At 40.1% G+C, this 20,463-nt stretch overlaps 1 protein-coding gene across 2 annotated transcripts in view; it reads left to right on the top strand.

The window, feature by feature from the left end:
- Window positions 1-20,463, top strand: part of WWC2 (WW and C2 domain containing 2) — a 115,172-nt gene that overhangs the window by 59,214 nt on the left and 35,495 nt on the right. Inside the window, exons 3-9 of one of the 2 annotated variants that reach the window (XM_086611649.1) lie at window positions 435-638; window positions 1,767-1,843; window positions 6,470-6,549; window positions 9,903-10,032; window positions 10,674-10,820; window positions 13,200-13,202; window positions 15,869-15,942. In XM_086611649.1, coding sequence (XP_086467775.1) covers window positions 435-638; window positions 1,767-1,843; window positions 6,470-6,549; window positions 9,903-10,032; window positions 10,674-10,820; window positions 13,200-13,202; window positions 15,869-15,942 — 715 coding nt within the window. The remainder of the gene's footprint in view (window positions 1-434; window positions 639-1,766; window positions 1,844-6,469; window positions 6,550-9,902; window positions 10,033-10,673; window positions 10,821-13,199; window positions 13,203-15,868; window positions 15,943-20,463) is intronic. The other variant, XM_086611650.1, reaches the window with a different exon arrangement.

Raw genomic sequence — 20,463 nt, 5'->3', positions numbered from 1 at the left:
AGGGGGAGAGTTGGGAAAAAATGTAATAGCTAAGATTGCTTTTCTTTTTTGTTCAGAAATGCATTCAATTACAAAATGTCATTGAAAGACTTTATCGATCCAATTATTTCCGAATACTCTGATGCAAAAAATAGGGTTTTTTTTTCTTGAGTTTTAGGATTTTATTAATTCAAAGTTGAAGATGTGGGAATGATCTGCATAAGCATTTACCTATTGTACTCTAAATCCTAATTTTGCAATTGATCCCTTAAATACTGTTTCCTGCACACACTACCATGGCAAAGAAAAACTTAAATAAAATTGAGTATCTGCTTAGTAACCAAAGACAAGCTATGGTTTACGCTTCTATAACTGGATTACAGGCAAAGAGACAATTTGGTTGTCAACGTATTTCAGCAGAGGTGTCTTTAAATCCTTTCTTTTTGTCCTAAAAGAAACGACACAAATAGAAGATCCCAGGAAACAATGGAGGCAAGAACAAGAGAGAATGTTAAAAGATTATCTTATGGTAGCCCAGGATGCTCTCAGTACTCAGAAGGAACTGTACCAGGTGAAAGAACAGAGGCTAGCACTTGCACTGGATGAGTATGTACGGCTGAATGATGCCTACAAAGAAAAATCAAGCTCTCGTACAAGCTGTAAGTACAGTAGAGAATACAATGTAACTTCTTTGATCTGTGCCTTGCAGGGGATCCTGTTTCTCTTCAGGATGAGTTTTCAAGGGTTTCTCTGAACACCTTGTACTCTGGCTTTAGAGATAGCATCCCTACTCTTTTTTTTTTTTTTTTTTTATATAAAGATATTCTGCTGGGGAGAACCTCTTCTCTCTGATACAATTGAACTCCTTTGAGCCATGGTTTAGAGCAGTTGGCTCCGAAATCTATTTTGTCGTGCAGTTTCCCAGAACAAAATTCTGCCAAATCGAAGTTCAAAGTAAATAGGATCTCTTGCACTTCATGGCTGCATACTGAAATGACCCTACGGTGTTGACAGGTGTCTGCAATCGGCCAAGAAGGGAATTTGTTGCTGCTTTATAAGAACAGCATACAATAATCTCATAGCCTGTGTGCAGTGATTGGGGTGAAGTAGAGATACATGTTACAATGTCGGGCAAAGAGTTGGCATGCAGTAAAGTGCTGACAGAGGCTTGTTGCTGGCCAGATGTCTCTTAGCAGTAGATGGTGTGGTAAAAGTAACATGTACAGCTGGGGAAGACTGAGTGGTGGACCTATGGGGCTTCTGAATAAGTCTTGTTCTGCTTTCCAGAAATCTCCCTAGAAATTACAACTGCCAGGAAGAGGTGATGGCAAAATGGCTTAGCTAGAAGAACGGGAACAGAAAGCAAGGGATAGAAAGCCAGGAAAAATTACATGCTACTGTAGGATCCTGGGATAGGCAAAGGAGGAGAGATACCAAATAGTGGTAGGGGGAAAAAGGGTGATATTTTGATTATTCATTAATTATTGCCACCCTGCAATGCTGACTACTCTATAAAAGGATTTTTATTTGTTTTTTTTTTTTTAAAGCATTGCATGTTCAAGGCCAGGTTGGATGAGGTGTTGAGCAACCTGGTGTAGTGGAGGGTGTTCCTACATGGCAGGGGAGTTGGAACTAAATGATCTTTGAGGTCGCTTCCAACCCTAACCATTCCATGATTGTATGTTTTTCTGCACTTTGTAGTTGTAGATCAATGTGGATTCATCGAGGAAGGGACTAATTAATGATTTAAAAGTACTTAAATATTCTTTTTTGTCTTTTTAAAAAAGTATTCTCAGGCTCCTCATCAAGCACAAAGTATGACCCTGACATTCTGAAGGCTGAAATCTCCACTACAAGATTAAGGGTGAGAGTGCTTAACTCGTATTCATTTCTATTCTGTGTGCAAAGTTTACTACTATAGAATGCAAAGCTTGAACTAGCAGAGATATCTTGTACCCTCATACTGCAACCTCCTAATATTCTCATTAAATATCATTTGGAGGTTTTTAATGAATTTTTAAAGCTGTGTCTGTTACTTTGAGATAATACATTTTGTGGAAACTTTGACAGATATTCTAATTAGATGTGGATTTAAACAAATCTGGTAACTCTTTTCCCTTGTATGCTTTTGTTTTTAAAAGAAAGAGTAAAAGACTTTAGGTGAAAATAGAAAAGTAGTAGGCCAAAAGGTGAGCTGCAGCTAGATAACTTTTTACACAATCTTCTGTGAGAAATGCACCGTTAGCTACATGAACTGCCACACAAATTTTTGTTGTTTTAAAAAACACTTTTCAATAATGGCATGAAACTTTGCTCTGTTTTGTCAAAATGGAACAGTTCTATCGAGAGTGATCATTTCTGTTCATGTTTTGAAATTGCTAGCAAACAAAAATCCATTATTTGGTGAGCTCTGTTCAGTATGGTTACTAACAGACTCCATGTAAATACTTTCATTCACAAGTTAGTCTGTACTGAATTAATCTTGAACGAGGAGGAGACAGTGTTGGAGACATTTAAAATCTCTACAGAGAGTTAATTTATGTAAGCTGTGGCACATGCTCTATGGAATAGCCTGGGCTTTCTGCAATTAGTAATGAAAAAAAATCAGATCCAACCATGCAGGTTAAAAAGGCAGCACCTCTCAGCACAGCCCTTCGATGAGGGCCGGAATACAGACTCTGAGGGAGCAGAAACAGCGCCAGCAGTTTCTCAGCTCTTCCATTGCCCTCTCCTGGTTTCCACATAGAGCAGCACTCATAGAAGCCTCTGAGAGTAGTGTCCTCCTTCACCTGCAATAAGAGTTATGATTCAGAGTCTAAACAATTAATGTTTAAAAGGAACCGTGGAATAGCTAATTAACATTTTAAAACCCAGTATAAATCAGGGATGGAACACACTGTAAAACTGGCATTGGGATGTTGCCCTCCTGACTGCATGTACACCTGTTCGTCCTTACCAATCTCGATTTGTAGTCCTTTACCTTTTAAGGAGAAAGGAAGGTGGTTAGTGAGAGAACTTATTTCAACACTGGAGGAGGTGGGAGGAAAAAATTTGTGAGTTTAGTAGGGAGAATCAAGAGCAGTAAGGACCTTATCAGGAACAAGAATGAAAAGACAAGGTGAGAGCTTCTTCTTAAAATGATCGGAGCAGTAACAGATGTTCTCTTTGGCAAGGGGATCACTAGTATATTTGGAAAATTAATGGTGTTGTTGAAGAGCAAAACACCTGATAAAATTTAAATAGAGTCACTTACAAGTCAAAGAGGGGAAAATTCAAACATGGTCTTGTGCTCAGTTTTTCCCATTATTTAGCTCTGATCACCTCCCGGCTCAAGATGCAGAAACACTGAATCACCTCTTGGCTACAGATCTACAATTTATCTGTTCACTGAGAAGAGAGGCAGATGTGTTAATCACAGTAATTCATTTTTTGGAAGTGCTTTCCTCTCTTCGTTGTTTCTTGGAGTCAAGGAGCCTAATATCCTACTGGTTACCAACGTCTGATTTATTGGCATTGCAAAGTCCAAGTTGCATTCATGCCTAAAATAGGTGACCTGAATCTTGTCTGCAGAGTTTAGAAGGGTGCACTCCAAGAATATCTGTATCAGCATAAGGTGTGTTGTCATCCAAAGCCACTGGATATGAAAATCATTGAGATAAGAAAAAGTGGAGCCCTGTGATGCTAGGGCTGGAAAGTGGTTTTCATGGAAGATGGCAAGAGAGGTATGACTGTTATCATAGTTTACCCTTATTCGAATGTTTGAGTATGCTTGCTAATATGCCATCTTTTGGCATTTTACAGTATATGCATGCGTGGACTTAATGGGAAGCAAAGTTAGTCATTAGTGAGCTGCTAGCCAGCTAGGTAGAATTCGCACATTGTTTAGTGAGCTATTAGGTCAGATGTACTAAACCTGTTTCTTTCTCTCTCACACTGGCTGAGGCATACTGGTATCATCAGGTTAATCATGGCTGGAGGGGGAAACTCAGCATTTGAGGAAGTTCTGAATTGGCCTTTGGCCTTTTCCTTGTTAGCTGTGCTTAATACATGCATGTGGAGCCCTTTGAATACATTAATTGCCTATTGCACAATAGGTCTTGGAGAAAATACGGCAGAAATCAGACAACTGTTAAATGAAATAAGCAGGAGAAGAAAGATTTTTCTCATAAGATTAAAATGGGAGGGTCTGATCCCTCAGTGGACTTTGAGTGGGGCCATTTGGGGTCTTAATTAGTAATCAGTAAGATAATTCAAGCAACACAAAGCATAGTATGTTTTATGCATATGCAGTAAGTAGGGGATGCACCTTTATAAAATAAGAAGGTTTTTTTTGTTGTTGTTCCGTTAGTACTCGAGGACTAGGAATGGAAGGGGGTTAGCACAGGAGCCTGCTTGAAGATGCAGTTAGAAGGAGAAAGTGAGAGGCCTGTCACTTAAGATGATGTGCATAAGCAGTAGAAAGAGGGTAAAGGATAAAACAAGTGAAGAGTTGTGAAAAAGTAGAAATTATACAAAAGTTTTGAAGGAGAAGACAAGGAGCACAAGAGCAGTTTAATGCAAGTGTGATGCAGTAAACACAGAGTCTATATTATGATGTAGGTCACGTCCTTCTAGGATAATGTGCCTAACTCACATTTCTTGATAATGAAATGATGATGAATTACAGCAGAGGACACTCAGAAGATGATCTTGAGTAAAAATGTAAGGGTTTCTGAGAGATCCGATCCTCTAAATTGAAATTAAGTGTGCCTTCTGCTATTACTATAAATTCACATTTCTGATTTAAAAAAAAATTAAAAAATAGCCATTCTGTGTTTCTTAGAACAGATGGAACTCCTTTCATATTTTACTTTACCTGAAACATAGAGGTGATATCTGTTCATTTCCTATAACCTTGATCAGAACACATGAGAGATTATTCTTAGGGATTTTGTGCTAGTCAGGGAAGAAACAATTAAGAAGTGCTGAATGTGTACTTAGAGACATTGCCTGTTTATCATGCTAACTATTCAGTGTGGTCAAAATAAAAAGTTTTTTGTCAAGTAAAGCAACTAGTGATGATAGTTTCCAAAAGCCTAAACCTAACCCCTGATCTAGAGAACAAGTTTTGCTTTGGAGAAAACAGAGATTGAAAGCATTTTATTTCTGTTACAGAAAATTCATTAGCCAGAAGCTACAAACTTCAATGCCTAAGTATCATTCACAAACCCATATGAAGACCCTGCAAATCACTGGTTATTTTAGACATACAAAGCATTTTAAGTCTCTTGGAAAGCTACAGCAGCTGCTGACGCTCAATACTTTTAGTCACCTGGCATGTTGGGAATCTCACTTTTTTTTTTTATTCATTTGAAGAATAACACCAAGTAGAAAGTCTAAAGGGATTTGGATACAAAAAAAGTCTTGGAGATATATTTTGAAATGAATTTCAGTTAAAATGGTAAAAGTTCTTCATTTTAATGTAAACTATTTTTCAAAAGAGTTGAATATCTGAGGGACCTATATGAAAACAAGCAAGAATTTCACAGTGGTAGGTGGCAGCAGGTAACTTCCAGCAGGCTTTTCCTTTTTTAACCTTACTAATTGGGAAGTTAAAAAGCCTAACAATATCTGGCTAGTATGTGGAGATCAAACGAGACAGGTATAGATGTATAAATACAAACATTTCGGACTTCATATTTCAAGGAGGCATTTCTGTCTCTGTGTGTATGGTGAGGATTAATTTTAATTTGTCTTAAAGTACACAAGTATGACATAAAAAAATGAAATTGAAGATTGAAGGGTTTTTTATTCAATCTCGATTCATAAATATTTTGTAACGTACTCATATCTGCTAATGTCTGAAATAGTAATATTCAGATTAAAAAAAGCAATAAAGCATGCAAATTTAGGGAAAGTAGGGAATGTTTTACCAAAGACATTTCTATTGAATAGACACAGGTATTTGTGATCCAAATGTGTTTAGTGATTGTCGTCTTTGAGTCAAATGAATGTGAATTATATATTTAGGGATCCGTGTCTATAAAGCTTTATAAGAAAGGATGGTTCATGGGGTGAGGGGTGCGCAGAGAAGGAGTCCCCACTTTGTCTTTTATAGTGCAAATGACTCGAGAGCTTCCTGGAATGAAAAAGTGAAAATATAATGAGCTAAAAATAAACAGGCATGTCCCTGTAGGACAGTTGGAATGCATGCTTAAAAAGTGAGAAGTAAATTACTTGTTAAAGTTCTCTCAGGTTTAATAACACAGTGTGGTATCGATACAAATAAGGAATGTAATTTAATCTGTTTGTGTCTCTTTAATACTAAAGCATGTTGCCCATAGACATCAGGAAGAGAACAGATCCTTTTGTTTTTAATGTGTCAGCAGAGCAATTTACTCTCTCTTTTTTGTCTCATCTGATGTAGAGAATACATTAATTGTTCAAAGCCATGTGTTACGCCGTTTAACAAGAGGAATTTTCTAACTCTTGCTTTGATTTAACACACAAGGTTAAGAAACTGAAGAGGGAACTCTCTCAAATGAAGCAAGAGCTGCTGTACAAGGAACAGGGCTTTGAAACACTACAACAGTGAGTAAAAGAAAATAGTTACTGAAAACTGACTTAATTCAGCTGCCTGATTTCTTTTTTAGCGTGGAATTGAATCCATCTTATGTGAGAGAATTATCGGGGGAAAAATGAGAATCTAATAACTCTTGTTGTAGTTAGGAAACAGAAAATCTGTAGAAATGGCAGACCTATTGTGCGAGTGTTAACATGAGAAAGCTGTTCGCCCTCCTGTTTTTTTTTTCTCCTAAGGTAACTTGTGTTGCAGATGCAGAAAGAAGGGCAGTGGTTAAGCATCTCGAGGAAGAATTCAGCTGTTTTGCATGTCATGTTTAAAAAATTTGAAAAAGTAATTAGGTCTTTCTTTTCTCCTTCCCCACCTCTGAGCTCAAAACAGAGAGAGGAGAGTGCTGTTCTTGGAGGTATAAATGGTGCACAACTGTGCAGGGTTTGAAATGAGTCACAATTTGAGGATTAGAGACCTGACTTTCTTTGTTCCAGTTGCTGGGATGCCTGGTGTCCAAAGAACTGATGCTGAACCATGTGAGCATTCTGGGTATTTAACCAGTTGGATTATTAGGGAATGAATTTTTTTCAGTCCGAGCACACTCCGCTGCTCCTGATTTACAAAGTTAGGCCTTAAAATATTAAGCATTACTGGAACTGTCACCACAGAGAACTTGCTGCAGAGGGAACCTTACTAACAAGCGTGTTTTATTGACTAATGTGAACAGAAATTTATTAATGCTAGTTGTTTTCCGTATTGTGGTTATGTACTCATACATTAAGGATACACTTACACAGTAAAATGCTGAGCTGTTGCTCTTAGTACACTAGTTCCAGGAGCAGAAGCAATGTTGCAGCGTTAATGTAATATTGTCTGGCTTCATCTACTCTTTTACTCAGGACCTCCTATGTATGGCAGAGTATTGTCAGATAAGTAACAATCTTTATCCTGGAGAGCTTGCAGAATATATAGGGAAGGTGGACAAAAGGTGGGAGAAGGGAAGTGTATTTCCATCTCCCAGGTAGAGTACTAAAATGCAGAGAAATGATTTGCAAAGGATGACAGAGCATCTGTGTTTGGAGCTGAGAGATTTGGGTTCAGTTCCCAGTTCTAACCAAAATATCTTGTAGGCTATTGCCTGTGTATTTTAACAGATCGGTTCTATACAGTAGGATTTTTTTTTAAGTGGGAGAAAAAAATTCTGGTCCAGGAAATGGCCAATCATAACTAGAGACATGTCAAAATGAACAAAATATTTCTCTGGTGTGAAGAGTTTGAAGTCAATTGGGAACTGAAAACCCCTTCAGCACCTTAGGAGGATGCCAGTCAAGTCTCTATCCTCCTTCATTTTGACTAAAATAGAAATGTAAGATTTGTTTGTTATTTAAATGTGTAAAGACTAGCAAGGTGTGAAGGGAGAAAAGGATAGTTGATTGAATTTATTTAGCCATAAATCAGATTTCATTTGAAGCAAAATGTGGAAGAAAAAAGACATATTGATCCTAAAGCTTAAGGTAATAAAATCTCATGCTGCTGTCCCAGGATTAAAGGTTAGCCAATCGTGCTGGTTTTATTATATTAATTCAACAATGAAGTATTGTTTTAAAGCAACTTGCTCACAAGCCATTTTGATAGGAATCCAAAGCATGTTTAGAAACTGTCAACAGCATTCCACAGAAACACAATGAACGTTTGTTTCTAAAATTCAGTCAGCCACTTTCAAACAGCACTAATCTCATTAATTTAAAACAGAACGATGGAATATCTTATATGTCAGAGATCCTTCTTGTCCATTTTAATTGTACACAGAATAAGAGCAGTTGTGATTTGAGTGTGGCACATCATATTACTAGGCAGCATGTGGTGTATTACCCAACTGTTCATTCATGATACCAATTGTTGACATATCCTGTATCTATTTGACCTTAGCAGCCGGGTAAGTTACCAAATATTGAGTGTTGTCAGACAGTAAATAAGTGCCTACCTATGAAAGCGTTTGAGGAACTTTCAAGCCAAAATAAATATATCCTTGAATAGGAATCTGAGTGCTCAATCACACAGGTAATATTCTTACACAAATGCAGTTCTAGTTTGCTCAAAAACTGAAACACAGAGAAAGGAAAACAGATACTCACAGCTTTGAAGACAACTGTAGAACCTTGATATCTTTGTGCACAAAACTGGAAGTAAAACAGAATACTGCAGGGATTGCTTGAGATCACTTCTGATCATTAAAATGTTTGTTCATTCCTCACTCACAAATTTAATGTCTTCTAGGAAAGATGATGGATGATGATAAAAACAGAAAACCAATTACATTATAGAAGAATGTATTCTCTACTAGATGCTTGACTTTTGTGAAGATGGCTGGTTTTAATTTTGTGAAGCACAGCTGCAGTCATTTCTATGATGCTATGAAATATTCAGTGAAACTAGAGGTCGGAGAAGTGTGTTTACAAACTGTACTTCTTGAATTAAATAAGGAAATACTATAATGAGATATCTTTTTATCTCTAAATTTGAGGGCTTTTTTGTTCTGTTTTTTTAGCTACAGTTTTTAAAACCGTTGATAGTCCAGGAATTTAATAAATTGTCCAATGTATGACATATGGTATTAATTATCCAGAGATTTTGCAAAGAAAGAGAGCCTGGTGACTGACTGAGCAGAACAGCTGTTCTAGGCTGTTAATGCCTAGGATTACGGTGAACGAGGGGGAAGCTGAGGCAAGAATGGAGCTGGCTACATTTCTTCTTTGCAAGGCTGATTATTACTAGGCAGCTTGCCGGTCTGCCCATGTCATGATGTGTGTCTGGGTAGAGGAGTGCTACTAACAGTGAATTCTGATTCTGTAAGGATCACAAACAGTTAATAGTATGAAAGATGTGCTCAAAAGATGCTTCTATGCTGCAGAGAGTTACAGTGGGGATGGGAATTTTGACAGTGTTGTCAGAAATACTGCTATACTCCTGGTATCGTGTGGAGGAATCTTTAGTGCTCTGTGCCCCTTATCTCTCGATAACTGGATCAACTAGAATTGCTTGTGGAGTCTCTGCCTTTGGTAAGGCCCCAGTAGTTTAGCTGAGGTGGTTTTAAAGCCAACAGAAGTACTTTTCCATAAATTTCCTGATGTCAGCAAACCCCATCCACTGGGCACTGCGTATGTGTTAGTTTGACATTTTCGCCAAGGATTAAGTAGTAAGAGTTTTAATGGCAACATCAATGCCCTTTTTCCTCTTTGCATGTCTGTTACAGGAAATGGTGTCTCTTATCTCCTTTTCTGTTCTCTAACTGTGCTTCTGCCTGAAGCAGAACAGAAGAGATGTTAGTATTATTTTCTGTATCCAGTATTAATATTCTCTCTTTCCACAGAATTGACCAAAAAATGTCTGGAGGCCAGAGCGGGTATGAACTATGTGAGGCCAAAGCCATCCTGAGTGAACTAAAGTCCATCAGAAAGGCAATAAGTTCAGGGGAAAGAGAAAAACAAGATTTAATGAAGGTATTTTGAATGGTTGATGTAAATTTGGTGTGGATTTTGTTTAACATGAGTAACTTTTCTGATTATAAATACTTCGTGTTTGAGCCAAACTAGTATTAAAATCAGATTTCAAATGCAGAAGCTGAAGTCTGGACTTTCCTAATTCAAGAAGCCACTACATGTCAGGCAGAGAATATAGATTTCTGAACTTTTATGTAAGGTACAATGCAGATGTTACCTCTAAGCCACAGTTTAAAATAGTGAGCAAAATTGAGAGATGTGTTTTTGAGATGCATGGCCATTTTCTAACTCAGTGAAAGTTTTCCAAATCTCAATTGTCCTATTTCCTTTTTCTGAAAGCAGGTTGGTGGTGTTTTGTTGTGTTTTTTTTTAAATCAGCCAAGTTTTTAATTGGTTGACGAGTTAGAAAAAAATAAAGAAGTGACAAAATCATGATTAGTTTTTATATTGTCACAAGTGTTGGTCACTCTAAGTGTCATCTACAAACTGCTTGGTTAAAAGGATAATTTACTTAATATGCAGTAAACCAGAGTTTTTATATTGCAGTCTTTTATGTAAACATCTTTTGGAGATAAACCAGTATAAATACAGTAAAGTACAAAGAAACTTTAACATCACAAGCTCCTATGTTTCCTGGACAGAGTCTTGCAAAGCTGAGAGAGAAGTTCAATCTTGCCCAGACTATTGAGACATCTGAACCAGACTTGAGTTCCAGCTCTGTAAACTCCCAGCTGTGTTTTTCTAGACAAACTCTGGACACAGGGTCTCAGACTGACAATTCTGGTGAGGTGAGCTTTTTTCCGTTTTGTTAAATGTAAAGAGAAATTGAATCAGAATGCTGCAGTTAATGAAATTGGAATCAAATGGTTGTTTACTGTTTCATAGATTCATAGATTTCTAGGTTGGAAAAGACCTTAGAGATCATCGAGTCCAACCATCCCTAATCCCCATTAAACCATATCCTCAAGTAGCTCATCCACCCTATTCTTAAACACATCCAGGGATGGGGACTCAACCACTTCCCTGGGCAGCCTATTCCAGTGGCTGACAACCCTTTCAGAGAAGAAATACTTCCTAACATCCAACCTGAATCTCCCCTGACTAAGCTTATGCCCATTTCCTCTTGTTCTATCTCCCATCACTAATGTAAAGAGCCCTTCCCCTAACTCCCCACCATATTTTCTCAAGTATTTATAGGCCGTAATCAGGTCTCCCCTCAGCCTCCTCTTCTCCAGGCTAAACAGCCCCAACTCCCTCAGCCGCTCCTCATAAGTTTTATTTTCCAGCCCCTTGATGAGTTTAGTCGCCCTTCTTTGGACTCGCTCCAGGAGCTCAATATCTCTCTTAAAGCGAGGGGCCCAAAACTGGACACAATATTCCAGGTGCGGCCTCACCAGTGCCGAGTACAGGGGCAGGATCACCTCCCTGCTCCTGCTGGTCACACTATTCTTGATACACGCCAGTATCCCATTGGCCTTTTTGGCCACCTGGGCACACTGCTGGCTCATATCAAGCCGGTAGTCAACCAACACCCCCAGGTCCTTTTCCGCCAGGCAGCTCTCCAGCCACTCCTCCCCGAGCCTATAGCGATGCTTGGGGTTTTTATACCCCAAGTGAAGGACTCTGCACTTGGCCTTATTAAAGCTCATGCCATTGGCCTCAGCCCAACGATCCAGTCTGTTCAAATCCCTCTGAAGGGCCTCCCTACCCTCAAGCAGATCAACACAGCCTCCCAGCTTGGTGTCGTCCGCAAATTTACTGAGGGTACATTCAATCCCCTCATCCAGGTCATTGATAAAGATGTTAAACAGAACTGGACCCAGCACTGAGCCCTGGGGAACCCCACTGGTGACCGGCCTCCAGCCGGATTTAGCCCCATTTACCACCACTCTTTGGGCCCGGCCATCCAGCCAGTTTTTAACCCAAAGGAGGGTGTGCCTATCCAGGCCAGCAGTTACCAGTTTCTCCACCAGAACACTATGAGAAACTGTATCAAAGGCTTTACTGAGGTCCAGGAAAACTACATCCACAGCCCTTCCCTCGTCAACCAGGCGGGTCACCCTGTCATAGAAGGTGATCAGGTTTGATTGGCAAGACCTGCCTTTCATAAACCCATGTTGACTGGGCCTGATCACCCGGTTAACCTGTATGTGCTCATTAATAGCACTCAAGATAACCTGTTCCATGACTTTGCCCGTCACCGAGGTCAGACTGACAGGCCTGTAGTTCCCCGGATCCTCCTTCCGCCCTTTTTTGTAAATGGGGGTAACATCCGCCAGCCTCCAGTCCAGCGGAACTTCCCCAGTGAGCCAAGACTGCCCAAAGATAATGGACAGGGGTTTGGCAATGACATCCGCCAGCTCTCTCAGGACTCTCGGGTGGATACCATCAGGCCCCATAGACTTGTGGGCATCCAGCCGAAGGAGCAGATCCTTGACCCGTTCCTCTTGGATCACAGGAGCTTCGATCTGCTCTCCCTCCCTGCACTCAGACACCGAAGGCCAGCTCACCTGGGAACTGCTGACCTTATTATTAAAGACTGAGGCAAAGAAGGCATTAAGGACCTCAGCCTTGTCTTCATCCCTAGTGACTAACGTACCCCCTGAGTCCAGTAGGGGCTGGAGGTGATCTTTAGCCCTCCTTTTGTTATTAATATATTTATAGAAAGACTTTTTGTTGTCCCTTACGGAGCTGGCTAGTCTAAGTTCCAATTGGGCTTTTGCCTCCCTGATTATCTCCCTACATGCCCTAACTTCCTCCCTGTATTGATTCCTGGATGCCTGCCCATTCTTCCAAGACTTGTAGACATCCCTTTTTCTTTTGAGATGTTCCCAAATCTCCTTTGTTATCCAAGCTGGTTTTCTACCCCGGCGGCTCGACTTCCGGCACACAGGGACAGCTCGCTCCTGTGCCTCCAGAATTTCCTTTTTGAATAGTAACCATCCCTCCTGCGCCCCCTTACCCTTGAGAGCTGTCTCCCATTGGACTTTGTTAACCAGACTTCTAAACAGCCCAAAGTCAGCTCGCCCAAAGTCCAGCTTGGCCGTTTTAGTGTTCCCTCTCCTAACTTCCCCTAGAATTGAGAATTCTATTATCTCGTGGTCACTAAGCCCCAGGCGTCCTCCAACCTTCACATCTCCCACAAGACCTTCTCTGTTCACAAACAGCAGGTCTAGGGGAGCTCCTTCTCTAGTCGGTTCACTAACCAGTTGTGAGAGGAAGTTGTCCTCCACACTCTGCAGGAACCGCCTAGACTGTTTCCTGACTGCCATGTTATACTTCCAACAGACATCAGGCAGGTTAAAGTCACCCATAAGGACAAGGGCTAGTGAGCGCGAGACTTCCCCCAGTTGTTTAAAGAATAGCTCATCAGTCTCACTGTCCTGATAGGGTGGCCTATAGCAGATACCCACTACAATATCCGCCTTCATAGGCCCCTCTTTGATTTTCACCCACAGACATTCTACTAGGTCATCCCCAACATTTAACTCTAAACAGTTTAGATCTTCCCTTACATACAGGGCAACCCCACCACCCCTTCTACCTCTCCTATCCCTCCTGAAGAGTTTGTAGCCATCCATGGTAGCACTCCAGTTATACGAGTCATCCCACCATGTTTCAGTGATGGCAACTATGTCGTAGTTTCCCCGGATAGCAAGAGCTTCCAGTTCCTCTTGTTTATTGCCCATACTACGTGCGTTTGTATAGAAGCACGTAAGTTGGGCTTTCGACCCCACGGCACCCCTAGCGGGGGAAGTTTTATTACCTGAGCTGTTATTTTTGGGATTCTCTTTAACCTCTAGGCAACTTGTGTGTTGCTCTTGACTACACATATCACCCCCTAGTATCACTGAGGCAGCAGGCCGAAGGCACCTGCCTACACTCCCTTCATCAGACAATGGAGGGCCGTCCTCGGCTGTTAATCCTCTAAGTCTGATAATACCCCCCACCCCCTTCACATCTAGTTTAAAGCCCTGTTGATGATCCCAGCTAGTTCTGTAGCGAGCAGCCTTTTCCCCTGTGGAGACAAACCCGCCCCGTCCCTAGATAGAAGATCTGGCATTAAGGTCAGCCCGTGGTTAAAGAAGCCTAGGTTGTTTTCCTCACACCACTTTTGTAGCCAATTATTTAAATCCTCGATCTTTGTTTTCCATCTTGTGTCATGTCCTAGAGTCGGTATGATAGAAGAGAATATTACTTGGGCCCCCGATCCCTTCAACATTCTTCCCAAAACCCTGAGATCTTTCTTAATAGTCCGGATGTTTCTTTTCCTAATGTCATCCATACCAACTTGGAAAAGAAGAAGAGGGTAGTAATCAGTGGGTCTGACTATAGATGGGAGTTTTTTTGTTACATCCCTAATTGTTGCCCCAGGAAGGGAGCAGACCTCCCTGTGTAAAGGGTCAGGTCTACAAATCTGGCCCTCCACACCCCTCAAAAGGGAGTCTCCTAAAACAATCACCCGCCTTTCCTTTTTAACTGAGGCTGTCTTGATGATACGTGTGGTCCTAGGGAAGGATACTAGCGTGTGTGTATCATCATCCTCCCTGGGTGTTGGTTCCACTTGTAGAGCTTCAAATCTGTTGTGTAATGGAACCTGGGAGGTAGTTGCAGGAGCAGAGGGGGCAGGCTTGCCGCGCCGGGCAGGGACCTGCTGCCATTGCTCATTCCCACCTGGATTCCTCTTCCCGGCCAGGTGGGGAGAGGTTGGGGGCTCCTCAGTCTGAGAAGCTGTGGTAGCCTGTTGGGTCTGCGGGCGGGAGCACAAAGTACTGGTCCATTGGTCAATCTCCCTCTCGCACTCCCTGATGGCCCTCAGCCTGCTTACCTCCTCTCTGAGCTCTGTCACCAGGCGGAGGAGTTCCTCCACCCTGGCACAGCTCCCACAAGTGAGTTCCCCGGTGGCAACCTGAGCCAATACACTTGGGGAACAAGACCTGCAGCTTACCTGGGTAAGTTGTTTACTGTTGCTGATAGGTGTATATATATACATATTTAAGAGAGAATTACTTAGAATCAGTTATCTTATTTTTTTCCCCCTTAAATTTTAAATCAAGATTCAGATGAATGTTATATTTTTGGCATGAAACGTTTATGACAATTTGATTTAATCAAATAGTTCCAGTACAGTGAAGATCAGCGTAAGTAGATAATATTTTTTGGATCTGTCTGCAGGGTATGTTTCACCTTACAGACTTAATTCAATATGAAGATATTTTTAATTTTCAGAAACAAGATCTCATAATTTAAATGTGAAATTTCTTTTCACGCAGCTGCAAACTGTTAGTGGAACTACTTGTTCAATGATTGATCAAAACCTCCTCTGTTTCACTGACGATATATACCCAGAAAGCTGTGCTTAATTTTGGTGCCGCCTTTGAAGTTCTGAGAGCTAAGTTTATAAGGAAGAAGACCGTACAAGGTTTTCCAAACAAAGAGCTAAGCTTGTCTGTGTTTCGTAGCAAACTTATTGAAGTCTTACTTTAAAATGCACTGACTTAGTTCTAAATTCTGAGTTCAGCAGAGTTCAAAGTAGGAGATCAAAATTTTGGGTGCAGTCACTGCAAGACTTCTTTGAAAATGCTCTTGCTTTACTCTGATGGAATACGGACAATCGGTAGTGCAGTAGTTAAAAATAGATGAATTGAATCAGAAGAAAACAGCACTGTTTTGTACGTCTGAGTAGATTCCTAACTAGGCATTTAACAGCAAGTGTGTGACTGCAGGTGTGGTTTTACTTTTCTAAATTCTGATTTTTCTAGCCTATGCATAGGTTTTGTTGATTCATTTAACAGCTTTACACAGTAATGAGGCTAATTTTTTTTTTCCTTAACAGATTGGAGCAAGAAGTAGATCAAATTTAGCAGAGAAGGTCAGACTAAGTCTTCGATATGAAGAGGCAAAAAGAAGGTAATAGAGTTAGTTGCTTTGTGAAGTTACAGTCTTGAGTTGGGAAGGCATTGGATCTCGGAGCGCTAACACCGCTCTGGCAGTGACATCTAGTGGGCAGCTCTCCGGAGGCACCGAGGGCCTTCCTGCAAAGTGTTCCTTTGCCTGCAGAACGCAAGCAGGCCTTCAGGAGCAGTCGGTGCTTTTGAACGTAGGTTTTACCGTTAATGCTAAGTTGAATGCATTAAGAAAATGCAGACAGTAAGAAATTAATGGCAGTTCCAGGATTCATAGAATCGTTTAAGTTGGAAAAGACTTGTAAGATGGAGTCCAACCATTAACCTAACACTGCCAAGTCCACCATGTCCCTAAGCACTACATCTACATCTCTTTTAAATACCTCCAGGGATGGTGACTCCACCACTTCCCTGGGCAGCCTGTTCCAATGCTTGACAACCTTTTGATGAAGAAATTTTTCCTCATCTTCAATCTAATCCTCTCCTGGTGCAACTTAAGGCTACTTCCTTTCATCCTAACCCTTGCTACTTAGGGGAAGAGACTGACACCCACCTCTCTACAACCTCCTTTCAGGTAGTTGTAGAGAGTGATAAGGTCTCCCCTCAGCCTCCTCTTCTCCAGGCTAAACAACTCTAGTTTCCTTAGCTGCTTCTTGTAAGACTTCTGCTCTAGATGCTTCACCAGCTTCGTTTTCTTTCTTTGAATTAAGGGAATAGAGTGAGCTGGCTTTCCACTGAAAGGAGTCACCAGGTTATTTATGTCCCTTATATCCTTCTTTGGGATCATCGTTTCCGTTTACTATGCCACCGAAGGCTCTTTGGTTTTCAAGTGGCTTCAGACTTCCAGTGCAGATTTATTAAGCTTAATTATTTCTTTTTTCCCTGGGAGTTTGGATAATTTAAATACTTGTTATCACTATGGGGTTGGGTTTTTAATGAGTTTAACCTGAGGAGAAACGAATCAGGAGCAGCTCCACTGATGAATGTGGAATGCCTTTCAAATAAAGTTCTGCAGTGGATGCTCATGAAAGCAGTGCCATTTTGATGAATTGCCACAGCACTGAAGAACAGGCATCAGAAAGCAAAACATTTAGGGTTACAGTGACATATCTTCTGGTGCACCAGAAGTGCTATGTAGTACTGGGGTAAGATTTACTTTTAAAAAAAAAAAAAAATTGTGATCTCTGTCTGTTAATAATATATTAATTATGTTGTATTATTTTCTAATGCTTTTCACAGAATTAGGTGTCAGCTGTTCAGAAACCTTATAGACTTGTTACGGAGGTGCTTTGTAATTTAAGGGAAACCTAAAAAGTTATCCCACACCTCAAGTTCCTTTTTTACTATAAAGAACTAAACAAGGCAATAAAACAAATAATAGCACTTTTACCCAGATTAAAACTGTGCCTAAAAGGCCATTTAATCTGAGATTTAAGAATTATTTCAGTTGGAATACTGTGGCATGGTTAATTAGAAAACTAAGAAAAGAAATTTGCAGCTTATAAGTACAAAGTAAAGGCATAGTTAGTTTTTAAATTTTAAAGGCAGGAGGCTGCACAACCAACGGGGTTTTTTTTGCCTAAATATATACCCTCCTCATATAGAGTAGTAGCTACCATCCTTGCTGGTAACAACAGTAATCCTTTATATCCTCATTACGGATCATAAAACTTTGTTATATAATCAATGCATTCAACGAAGTGTGAAGGCTATTGTGTTTGTGCAGTATTGAACAAGTATGATTTTTGGCTTAGAGTCATCATGTACATAATGGTAATTGTGAGATGGTGTTTTAGACGCAGATAGATGGCATTTTTTTCTCAGGCGTAATTGATCCAAAACCAAATCATCATCTGTTTTGAAGAAGTCCCAGCATTGTGTTTTATCTCTTCTTTGTAGGAACAAAAAAAATTCCTGGCAGTAAGTCAGTTTACCACTTCTGCCTTTGGTGGAGGAGGAGGGGAGTACAGTGTTCAGAGTATGGAGTGCTGCAGCAGATCTTACTTTCTCACAAAATAGTCAGCCAAGAACATGGGTCGAAATTTCAGTAACTCATGTACCTTTGCATAACTAAGTATTTGTTCTATATAGCATTAGTGTGTTTCAAAGTTAAATTATCTCCTTTTAAATGGTATCTTTATTCAGTTTGGTCCAGTAACGAATATTCTTTTCAGCTTTAAATAAGACTGGCGGTGTCTTCAAGGCATACGATTAAGTCTTTAAAGTGTTTGCACATACTGGTTTTGTCAGTGACTACAGGGTGAACTTTATCAAGTTATACGTATCTTGGCATAATGAAGGTATGTACCAGTTTGCACATAAAGTTCAATACCTAATTACATCCCCCCCTAATTATTATGGCCATTTTAATCATCGCTATAATTTAATAAGTATTGACCATCTTTTCTGAAATATTAAATACGCAAATTCTTAGTTGTTTTGTGTCAACTAAGAGAAAGAGAGGATCTTGAAAGTGAACTTCTCTCTTGAAAATGATCAGATAATTTTGTACGTTGCATATTTATGTTGCTTAGCCAGCAGAAGGTGGTGGCGTGTTGATGGTAATTATGCTATATTTAGTTGCCATTGTTATTCAAAAGGATCTGATATAGCATGCTGACAATACTGCCCTGTTGTGGTGAAGATCTGGCTAATATTCCTTATTGACCTGTTGAGCAAGGACTTCCTCAAAAGAGTGCGGTCACTTCCTTTTTTATATCCATCTAGTCCTTTGCCTGTCTGATGAGGCAGCTGAAAAGAGTGCCAGTTACAGTAGCAGGAAGTTGTCTATAGCAGAGGGAGGGATTAAAAGAACTGTTTGGAGACCACCATCCCATCCCATAAGCCATCAAATAGCTGTCAGTAGCAGCTACTTTCAGAAAAAGGTTAGCTAGAACCAGTGACCTGGAGATGAAAGTCTTAACGTTTCACTATCCATCTGAAATTATTCACTTGTTTTCCATCTGAATACTGCTCCTCTAAAGGACTGTTGGATATAAATGATAGATGTAACAGCTGCAAAATACGTTGAAATGCTTCATTTCATTTCATCCCACCGTTTGGTTATGGTAGCACTACTGATAGTAGTGCTGTTTATTTTACGTTGTTTTTCTGTGAAAACACCCTGAGTCAAACTTGTTCTTGCAGGGGTTTGTTGGGAGTATGGGCTGTTTTTATTTTTGAACCTGTTGTTTTTTCATTAAGGTGCAGAGGGGTAGGAAATGCTGCCTATGGAAAAAGAAAGGGAGATGGTTCCCCTTAAGTTTCTACTATAAGCAATGGGATAGTTAGATTCAACATTAACAACTGTTCTTAGCTTTGACCAGAAATAAATACCTCCATGTACTGTAAAATTAATACTGGAGATGTAAAATAAACACGATAGTGTTCGTTTTGTTGATCACAGAAAACGAACTTGAAAGAAGAAAAACGTTTTCCCAGAAATCTGTCAGAACTGCAGAAAGATTATACATACCAAATTACCTGTGTGTATTTATGAAGTGTGGCATAGGTAGTGCCTGGCAACATTGAAGTTGCACAGACTTTTATCAGTTGTTGAGCTGACTTAAGTGTGTTTAACTATGGCAGTTACAAATAAATAAAACTAACAGATCAGTTCCTCTTGCCCTGTTCTTACTTCTCCTTTTTCAACCTTTTTCCCAGCCTACAAGAAAGAAGCTCAGAAGGCTGAGAGCTGTTACATAGTTTAGAGCTTCTGTATCTTTAGCTGTGCAACTGGTTCAGGTGTGGCTAAGGCTGGAAGTGACTGAAAGTGACCATCTTGTTAGATATGTGACACTTATAACAGGAATTTTTAGACTTTCCCAGTGAGTAATGAGTCTTTATTGCAAAACCTGTGCTTTATAAGCTGTTCTGCTGAGCCCATAGACAGAATGATTATGAAGAGTGAACCTGGAAATAACCTGTCTTGATCAGGGCTGAGCTATAGTACAATAATGATGTAGGGAAGTTTCTGCTTCCATTATATGTGTGTATCTGCACAATATGTATGGATAACCAAGTCTTGGATGTCTTAACTCTGAGATTTGACGTCTGCAATGGGAACAGCAGTTGCACAAACTCAAACTTTTGAGTTAATAATCTCCTTTCTCTTTAGGTGGCCACTATCCTATTACCTTTTATTTTAATCCCATAGAAGAACAATGCTTTTGCCTTTTAAGATTTGCAGACATGCATGCTGCTGAGCACCTTGCTATGATGCACATTCTTTCACTACGGTCCTTGCTGTTTCTGAGGAGCAGTCAGCCTCCAACAGCTTAGGAGAAACCCATCGTACTCCTAGATGAGTAAAGCATAGTGCCACTACTATATTACCAGACAGATCACTTTCAATAAAGCTTTTATTAACACTGTGGCTTTTACTCCAGCTCTGCATTTGAACAGGAACAACTAATTTTTAATGTATATGTATATTGCTGCTGGCCTGGATAGTTGGCCTCCTTTTCTGGTGTAATCTGCATCCTTGTGAGGCAAAACTAATTAAAAGTATGACTTTGAGTAGAAA

Source organism: Tauraco erythrolophus, chromosome 5 (assembly GCF_009769465.1).
Source record: "Tauraco erythrolophus isolate bTauEry1 chromosome 5, bTauEry1.pri, whole genome shotgun sequence".
Lineage (NCBI taxonomy): Eukaryota > Metazoa > Chordata > Aves > Musophagiformes > Musophagidae > Tauraco > Tauraco erythrolophus.
This window is presented reverse-complemented; position numbering and strand designations above follow the sequence as displayed.